Source organism: Podarcis erhardii, assembly GCF_964252035.2.
Source record: "Podarcis erhardii genome assembly, chromosome: 11".
In the NCBI taxonomy this organism is placed as follows: Eukaryota; Metazoa; Chordata; class Lepidosauria; order Squamata; family Lacertidae; genus Podarcis; species Podarcis erhardii.
Genome location: NC_138501.1, coordinates 37,455,871 through 37,465,592, shown reverse-complemented (window position 1 = coordinate 37,465,592; position 9,722 = coordinate 37,455,871). Strand labels below are relative to the sequence as shown.

Here is a 9,722-nt window from a genome sequence, read left to right as displayed (position 1 = left end):
ACTGCTAGGTTGGCAGGAGCAGGGACCGAGCAACCAGAGCTCACCCCGTCAACAGATCTTAAAAGAAAATATATGTAATAAAATTATGTGTCTGGATAGGCTTGCCTACAAAAAAATAAATGAAAAATGAAAAAGTTTTCTAGTAGGTGTCAAAAATACTAAGGTGCCTTTCTCATATCAATAAGCAGGGAGTTCCAGAGGTCAGATGCTTCCACAATAAAAGGTCAATTTCTCACAAATATGGAACTAACATTATCATCTACTCATTTATGACAGTAATATTATAGGTTATAAGCTCCTTTCCACAGAAGAAGTCTGTGGAAGTCCGTTCTCTCTCAAACCTTCTTTTGACTCAGCAGGAAGCAATTGCCTACCCAAAACATTCCACTAGGTTCAATAGTCGTCACCCAGTTTTACACAGCAACCTCAGGTATGATAGGAAATATCAGTAAAGCACTCCTGAGAACACAGTGTAAGTCTGTCTCTCAATCCCTCCCCAATTCATTGGTCATGTTGTTTCATTAAATGACACAAACCTTTCTTGCCTGGAAATGACCGACACGTTTCTGAGGTCACATTGTGGGTGTTTCAGTTTCTAAATGAACATCTATAAAGAGAAAGAAGAAGAAAACCTCACTGTGTATATAATATACCAGATACTTTGATGTGGGGGAACACAAAGCAGCAACGATGGGTGTTTTCTTTGAGTTGTGGTTCTTCAGTGCCATTTTTCTCTTCAGGATTCCAAGAGGTAAGTGTCCCATTATATGAGAGAGAGAGAGAGAGAGAGAGAGAGAGAGAGAGAGAGAGAGAGATTGCAATGTAATGCAATCAAGTGGTTAAGCAAAGCAATCTTGTTTTTGTTCAATCATTTATTCAATAGCTTAAAATATATTAGTTGGATTTCTTGCACACCCTTCATCATCAGGTCCCAGGATGGGTTGCAACAATTTAAAAATGCAATATTAAAACCATTTAAAGCAACTGGCAATTGATTTACAACATGTGTGCTCCTTTCAGTATTTACAAAGTAAGGGAACCTGCACACCAGTTTGGTCCACTTGAAGTTGAAAGATGAGCCTGATACTGTACATTTTTGGCTGAGCTATATCACAGACCTCATCTGGCAGCATTTACTGCTGGGGAAATGCTATCCTTCCCTCTGAGAGCATTGCTGCTCTGTCAAATGCCTCATGTGTGATGGCTATGTAAATGGCTTCAGCTCCCACTGTATTGTGTCTCTGATCAGAAGGGTAAACAGAAGGGCAGCACCTTCTCCATCCCCAGCAGCTAGTATTTAGAATCACAGAACTGTAGAATTGTAGAGTTAGAAGGGACCACAGGGGTCATCTAGTCCAACCCCCCTGCAATGCAGGAATCTTTCCCCATCAGGTGGGGCTTGAACCCACAACCCTGAGATTAAGAGCCTTCTACTCTACCAACTGATCTATCTCGGTCAGCTCGTATTACTGCCTCTGATCACACTATGATCATAAAGGCACAGTATAGTGAGTAGGTGGTCTGGCTTCGGGAGAGTCCAAATGGCCAGATTTGGAGGGCTGAGCTTGACCCCCTGGGCCTGAGACTTGCCACCCCTGATCTAACAATTGGCACCACCCTCAGCTTCTGCTGAGCACAAAGCGAGCACCCAGTAATCTCTGCCTCTCTGTATGCACCTGTCTTCATCCTTTTGCAGGAGGTCAGCTCACCAAAGGCATGCTAAGCCTGTTTTAATACTGCCTGGAATTGCAGAAACAGGAGGCAGGTTGTCAATCACCTGGTTGGGCCACCAGAATAACATGGCCAGGGAGCACTTTTCAGTTTGATGGGCCATCAGTTACACAGGCTTCCTGGAGTGAATTACATTCTTTTCCTTCATTACTCATTTTCCTCTATTATTTTTTCTTCTATTATTATTATTACGGTAGTGTATGCCACCCATTGTGATTATTAGCATGACTAACACTACCACCCCTTTCTCAGATCGATGTGCAGATATAATTGGAGGGAAAGAATCGAAACCACACTCAAGACCTTATATGGCCTTAATCAAGGGAAGCCAGATCTGTGGAGGAACGTTGATCAAACCCAACTGGGTGTTAACAGCAGCCCACTGTCTGTAAGTTTCAAGAAATGTTTCTGTTTTTGGTGGTGGTGGTTCACAAACTTAATACTGCCCATGTAGGGATGCTATCAGATTTGCAATTACCAGCTTAATATCAGAGCACAGCTATCCTTTGGGTGTTGCACATATCTCTAAATCTTGCAATATAGTTCTTGGCTCAAAAAAAACCCTAGGAAAATGCATATAAAAATGAATATTGAAGGTTAAAATGTGTATAAAAATGCATATTTCAGAATAAAATACATTGGGGAGCAGATTGGGGTAGAGTGCATTAAATTGTTTATTTTGTGCAAAGTAAGTTCAAAAAGGTAAAATTTTGTGTGGTTTTTAATAAAAATGCAGATTGATGCAGAAAGGGAATGGATTTGTAAATGAACATATGTGAAACTGACATAGGCTAGAGAACTTTGGACATCCTTTAACTTATCCATATTCTTTATCTTCTTAGGGAGAAAAGTCCCACAGTTGTTCTTGGAGCTCATTCATTTGCTACACATGAGGATACCCAGCAGATATTTAGGGTTGCTAGACAAATTACTCACCCATGCTATGATGAGACGACAAAAGAACATGACCTTATGCTTCTGCAGGTATATCTCCACATACTTCTAATATAGGTGCTAAGGGAAGCAACCATGTTGTGTCCAGTGTGGTGTAGTGGTTAAGAGCAGTAGACTCGTAATCTGGTGAAGCGGGTTCGCGTCTCCGCTCCTTCACATGCAGCTGCTGGGTGACCTTGGGCTAGTCACACTTCTTTGAAGTCTCTCAGCCCCACTCACCTCACAGAGTGTTTGTTGTGGGGGAGGAAGGGAAAAGGAGAATGTTAGCCGCTTTGAGACTCCTTAAAGGGAGTGATAAAGCGGGATATCAAATCCAAACTCTTCTTCTACTCTTCTTCTCCTTTTCCCTGAGGAGTTTTGGGAGTTTGCTGACAGTGACACCCACTGATAACATCATGATAGGTGGACTCCTCACAGCTGCTGCAAGAGGCGCACACTTGGCCAAGCATGATCTCTGAACTGAGCCAGGGTTGGACTAAACGTCCTTCCAGTTCTATGAAATTCTATGATAGTGATATGCCGGTTGCCTTGGCAACGGGGTAACACTGGTGGAGTGAAGTTAAAGACGTATGGTAGAGAAAAGGAATCATAAAGATTGAGCACAACAGTGCCATTGTCTGGGTGATAGGAAATGCTCCCCCTCCCAACGATAAGCCTGGATGTTCAGAGAGATGGGGAGAGGGTAAGCTGCTAGGCCTGCTAAGATCTATTTACATGCCCAGGAGGCAGAATCTAGGGAGGTTTTCTGGCTAATCTGCCACACTGATTTTAATGGGAGTAGAGCATGACTAATTCCCTCAGATCCAATTAGCAGGGGGTGGCTGTAAGGGGAGATCTGGCAGCATCCAGAGGGGGTTATGGTAGGATTCAGTAACAGGAGGCCAGGAGGGGCCATATCTCCCTCCAGTAAAGAACATTAATCCATTCTCCAATTGCACAAGAGAGTGAGGCATATACAAGGTGGTGTTGTTGGCATCTGTCTGTCACAAGAGACCATGGAGTGCACCTGGTATAGTGACTTATTATTATAGTGGGAAACCTCTAAACCTCCAGATATTGCTGAACTATAACTCCCATCAGCCCTAGAAAGCCTGGCCAAAGGCAAGGAATGATGGAAGTTGTAGTTCAGCAACATCTGGAGGACCAAGTTGTCCACACCCAGATTAGCAAGCAGTTCATTGGAATTGGGGTTGGTCCATTTTCTTACTCAAAGTGATTTTGAGGAGGGCCCCATAAAATTAGCTGCTGACTAGAGAGTTAGTGGAATCAGTATTTTTAGGAGGACCCTGAAGATTTCCCCCCACTCTCCCTTACATTACCTGGTGTAAACTGAGCTACCGATAAAGGTAAAGGTAAAGGGACCCCTGACCATTAGGTCCAGTCGTGGCCGACTCTGGGGTTGCGGTGCTCATCTCGCTTTATTGGCCGAGGGAGCCGGCGTACAGCTTCCGGGTCATGTGGCCAGCATGACTAAGCCGCTTCTGGCGAACCAGAGCAGCACACGGAAACGCCGTTTACCTTCCCGCTCAAGTGCTTTCGAACTGCTAGGTTGGCAGGAGCAGGGACAGAGCAACGGGAGCTCACCCCGTTGCGGGGATTTGAACCGCCGACCTTCTGATCGGCAAGTCCTAGGCTCTGTGGTTTAACCCACAGCGCCACCCACATCCCTTCAGAGCTACCTATATGATGCACTGAATTGCTGATAGCATCCTGAGTTTATCATGGGCTGCTTGGTTATTTCAAAAGTGAAGTCTGGTTGGTGTTCTTTGTTACTTTAACTTATTTAACCCACTGTTACTCACAAAATACGGTTGTGTGGAATGTTTCAAATTGAAGATCAGCACATTTTTTAGCAGTTTTGTTAGTGAGGTAGGTTTGCCTGACTGACCCAGCAAAGAGTTTCATGGCTGAATGGAACTTCAAACCTGGCTCTCCCTTGTCTTAATCTGACACACTAACCACTACACCACACTGCCTGCTAATAATAAGTGTTGGTTTTCCCTACACACACCCACACCCCACTCTCTCTTCCATCTCTTTTAAGCTTAATGGAACAGCAAAGATTAACAAAGATGTGAGAACCATTAAGCTTACCAAAAAGGGCGATGATCTCAAGGCAGGAACCAAGTGTCAAGTAGCTGGATGGGGAATTACTCAAAACAGACAGAAGAAGCCATCTGATACCCTGCGTGAAGTTGACGTCACCGTCATTGACAGAAAAAAATGCAATGATGGCTATGATCGTCCTGTTGTGACAATGTATATGGTGTGCGCTGGAGACAAGAAGGGAGGAAAGGATGCGTGTGTGGTAAGCTTCTTTATTTACCATTTCTGTCCTCAAATATGAACTCTCTTGTGACTGACACCTTGTTCAGTAGTGTGATACACATAAGGAGGAATAATTAGCTCTGTTTACAGTAGCTCTGTTTACTCAAGACTTTTAAATACAGTGTTTCCTTGGTGAAATTCCCCCAGCTGGGAATTAAATGACTGTCTCGCCAGAGTGGTGCATGCTCTGGTTATCTCCCGCTTGGACTACTGCAATGCACTCTACATGGGGCACCTTTGAAGGTGACCCAGAAACTGCAATTAATCCAGAATGTGGCAGCTAGACTGGTGACTGGAAGCAGCCGCTGGTCCTGAGAGATCTGCATTGGCTCCCAGTACGTTTCCAAGCACAATTCAAAGTGCTGGTGCTGACCTTTAAAGCCTTAAACGGCCTTGGTCCTGTATACCTGAAGGAGCATCTCCACCCCCATCGTTCTGCCCGGACACTGAGATCCAGCGCCAAGGGCCTTCTGGTGGTTCCCTCATTGCGAGAAGTGAGGTTACAGGGAACCAGACAGAGGGCCTTCTCGGTAGTGGCGCCCACCCTGTGGAACACACTCCCTTCAGATGTGAAGGAAATAAGCAGCTATCCTATCTTTAAAAGACATCTGAAGGCAGCCCTGTTTAGGGAAGTTTTTAATATTTAATGCTGTATTGTTCTTAACATTTGATTGGGAGCCGCCCAGAGTGGCTGGGGAGACTCAGCCAGATGAGCGGGGTATAAATGATAAATTATTATTATTATTATTATTATTATTATTATTATTATTATTATTATTATTATTATTAAAATAGCCCAATGAAGATTAGAGTGGAAACAGCAGTTTAGAGAGAAACAGCAATTATTTTGTAGTGCCTTTCCTGCCCTTAAAAACAACAGGCCTGGGCAAGGTCTGAGAAAGATGTTTCTGCAGAGTTTCAGCATAAACTAAAGAAAAGCCAATGCCTAATCAGACCTTGATTTTGTACAGCTATGATGGGCACCTGATTAGCTACCATCACACACAAATAAACACACAAGTCTGCTTAGTAGTTGGTAAGGTGTGGGAGGAGGAAGATGCAGGAGGTTGCCAGGGTTAGGGAGTGACTTATGTGCAGGAGGGTTGCTGAAAAAGAGCAGGGAGGAAGTGTGGACTTGGGGCAAAGGTGAAAATAGGGTTGCAAAGTCAGACTGTGGAATAAAAGAGAGAAGTGGTTTCAGAAATGGGGTTGGGGGGGTGAAAAGCAAGCTGGGGTGGAAAGGGGGTTAATATGGGGGAAGGTAGGGGACTTGGTGAACGGAGCAAGCAGGTTACAGACTCTGCTAACCCAGAAATAGTGCTTCAGGTTAAGAACTTTGCTTCAGAATAAGAACAGAAATTGTGCTCCGGCAGCACAGCGGCAGCAGGAGGCCCCATTAGCTAAAGTGGTGCTTCAGGTTAAGAACAGTTTCAGGTTAAGAACAGACCTCCGGAACGAATTAAGTACTTAACCCGAGGTAGCACTGTATAGTGGGAGAACAGTTGAAGGACTGTCCTGTAGGGAAATCATGAAATGCAGGTGTTTAATTTGTCAAAACTCTCCTTTTACTATCATTTTGAGAGTGTGAGCAAGGAAAGATATGAATCCGCAACAAGGAATAGTCTTGTCAAGGCTCTCTCTTCTTTTTCCCACCAGGGTGACTCGGGTGGTCCTTTGATGTGTAATGGGGAACAAAAAGCCATTGTATCCTTTGGTGGGAAATCAGCATGTGGTGATAAACGTCAACCTGGCGTCTATACTCTTCTCACAAAGAAGCATATCTCCTGGATACAAAAGACAATTGGAGGCAACCTATAGATGGTTGGTTTGATTTTGTGATTCTCTCTCCAGATACTTGTTGATCTGCCTTTAATAAAATCAAATGTAAACAACAACAACAAAAAACCTTGCTAGCTGCTTTACTTCATGGGTATGTCGTTCATGTCATTCATACACCAGGTAGTATCTCTGGTGGGGGACATGTTGTGCTGCTTTTGGATAGTTTGTCCACCTTTGGTCCCCCTCCCTGCACTCAACACTCACCTGCACCTCCTAGAAGCTCTCAGCATGCGACAGTGGCCAGACCCCAGGAACGGCTTCAACTGGCTGGCTAAACCAGGTGAGGGTAGCCAATGGGTCTCAAACCCTCGTTGAGCTATGACTTTCCCTGCATGCAAACACAGGCTCTGGCAGATTGAACGGACAAGACCTATAGTGGTCTAGAGGTCTAGAGGAAAGTGAGGGGCAGGTGGGGCTTGTCCGCCTGGGCAGGTAGCCCATCTAGGAGAAGGAAAACTCTGGTCCTAAGCCTGCACTGCCTTGCAGGATATTTTCAGGAAAAGAAAATGCTAAGGTGGAGGTTTTCAACCTTTTTGAGTCCACGGCTTCCTTGACCAACTACTCCCTGCAGCACCCCTGTGGGGCTCAGGAACCCAGTTATGTCACCCCTTGCCTGCAGAGCTGGCAGCCCCTCACCCTTTTTCGAACACCCTCCCTTGTGGAGTGTTTCCTCTCCTCTCCTCTCCCCTCTCCTTGGTAGTCCTCCGGGCAGCCGCTGCCGCCGCCACCTGGTATCTGAGCTGCCCCCCCTGCCCCAAAGGGAGGTTCCTCTTCCCACTGCCCCACAGGGGTATGGGAGTCTGTCCATTCCCGACAGCAAGGGCTGGCGGACTGGTGGCTGGGCTCCCTCGCCCGCTTGCTTGCTTACTCCGAGGCCACCTCAGCTCCTGGCAACCAGCGCCCCCTGGCCAGCCCCCGAGGCACCATTCGCCCAGGGAGCTTGTAGACAGGGCTGCTGCAACAAACAGCTATGCAAGCCTTTGGGAGGCAGAGATGTGAGAGAGTATCAAAGGAGGGAGGGAAGGAAAGAGGGACAGAGGCCAGTGTTGCCTGCGGCACCCCTGACCATCATTCAGGGCACCTCAGGGTACCCTGAGGGCATTGGTACACTGGTTGAAAACCAGTGGGCTAAGGAGTAAGCCCTACACAAATCCAGCATCCCTAAGACTGTTGGATAGCACCTTATATGCCTCATTCTGGCAACTCCTGCAGCCAAGCTGGTCCCATTTGTATTGCTCTGGTTTCCTTTGGACCACATCAGCAAGGCCAAGAGGGCCCCTTGGAATTTGGGCAGCCCAGGACCTCCATACACACTGCCCAGACTTGCAACCTGGTCACTTAGGTGCTGCTAACACAGCGGTTCAAGTTCCCTCCCAGAGGCACACTCCATTCTCTCGAGACAGATCAGATGCCAGCATGCCATTCATCCTTGCCCGTTATGTACTAGGACCATCTCTCAATTAAGAAAATTTGAAGGATATGAAATTCACATGCAGCAGAATGAGGTGGGGATGCAGCGGCAGAATTCTGAGGTACTAGACTGCAACGAATCATTTCAGGCGGCCCCAAGAGGAGTCGGAGGAAGAGCTGCCAGCCATTGAAGCCATGCGGCCACTGTGTTTGACTCAGCCCCCAGCTCCTCCCAACATTCTGACGTCACATGCACAACCTTGCCCCCTCCCATTGCCCTTGAAAGCTGGTGCCTCTGATACGATCAATACTCTACAAGCAGAGAAGCAGGGAGCAGATTTGACAAGAATCTTTCATAATGTGCTTGTGGGTTTACTTGCAGAGGAAGAGCATTCAGAAACAGCATTTTGAAATGACACAGCCCACTTTGCCTACCACCTCAGGGTGCACCCTTGCTGAGCTGCGTGTGTGAACCAGGCCACAGACATCTAGCAGGGTTGTGGGCCAGGTGTCATACTTCACAGAGGGCCACCCTCCATTTGGAGGATTGTCGTCTCCATGTCTGGTTGAAAGTGCCATAAGATTGCAGAGCGGGTGAGGCCTGGAAATAGCATGCCCACAGTGAGCCCCATTTAAATTATAGTAATAATTTCTAAAGTTTCATCTATTCTATACATAAAAATCAGCATGTGGGCAAACTGTTGCCATATGTTGTTGTCTTTTGGGGGATGATACTTTTTTTTTGGCAAGGCATAGCTTGCCACCCTAGAGTTCTAGTGGAGGTCTAATTGTCTCACTGCTCCATCGGCCTTATGTTCTGGCTGATCCTTTGATCTTTGGCAGGTGAGCAGCCTGATAAGCAATGAAGGCTCTCCGTCAGTTTTATACAAGTTTATTTAAAAGAAAGACACATCCAGAGCATGGCGTTCTGCCTGCTCTCATTAATCTTAGTTGCTCAGTCTGACTCATCTTTCCTCCCCCAACAGGAAGAACGCCAAAATCCCACCTTTAGTCTCCTTCCCTTCCATTGCTCTCGGAGCTTCTCTAATCTCCTCGTTTTAGGACTGCAGGGCTGAGCTACCTCTTCCTCAGAAGACTCAGGCTCCGACACCGTCTTATCTGCTGGTTGCCTAGCAACGCCTTGGCTGACTTCCAACTCTCCCCCCCACCTTGGGAGCTAACCGCTTCTTCCCTGGAGAGGAGGGGCCCTGGGCTGCTCTCTCTAAAATCAAACAGACAGTTCTCATCTACAAAGTCAACCTCTTCCCCACTCAGCTCAATTTCCGAGGCTGACTCTCCCGGTGTCCTCTGGGGGGCCAAATTCCTGACAATCTGCATTTTAATGACCATTTAAAACAACCTTTCTCAACCTGTAGGTCCCCAGATGTTGGACTACAACTCCCATCACCCCTAGCTAGCAAGGCCAGAGCTCAGGGATGATGGGAGTTGTAGTCCAACAA

General features: G+C 46.5%; 1 protein-coding gene across 1 annotated transcript; it reads left to right on the top strand.

Annotated features, from left to right (window-relative positions):
- The first annotated feature begins 602 nt into the window (after positions 1–602).
- LOC309352828 (granzyme A-like) lies at positions 603–6,918 on the top strand. The gene is made up of 5 exons (XM_081881687.1): positions 603–751; positions 1,984–2,119; positions 2,574–2,715; positions 4,730–4,993; positions 6,670–6,918. Exons 1-5 carry the CDS (start codon positions 691–693, stop codon positions 6,829–6,831), a joined length of 765 nt encoding a protein of 254 aa, XP_081737813.1. The 5' UTR covers positions 603–690; the 3' UTR covers positions 6,832–6,918.
- Positions 6,919–9,722: the final 2,804 nt, after the last annotated feature.

Bases quoted from the DNA above. Each gene is read 5' to 3' on its own strand.
- LOC309352828 (XM_081881687.1), top strand. From the start codon at position 691: ATGGGTGTTTTCTTTGAGTTGTGGTTCTTCAGTGCCATTTTTCTCTTC. The intron at 752-1,983 runs GTAAGTGTCCCA...CCCCTTTCTCAG, and splicing joins TCTCTTCAGGATTCCAAGAG to ATCGATGTGCAGATATAATT. The intron at 4,994-6,669 runs GTAAGCTTCTTT...TTTTCCCACCAG, and splicing joins GAGGAAAGGATGCGTGTGTG to GGTGACTCGGGTGGTCCTTT.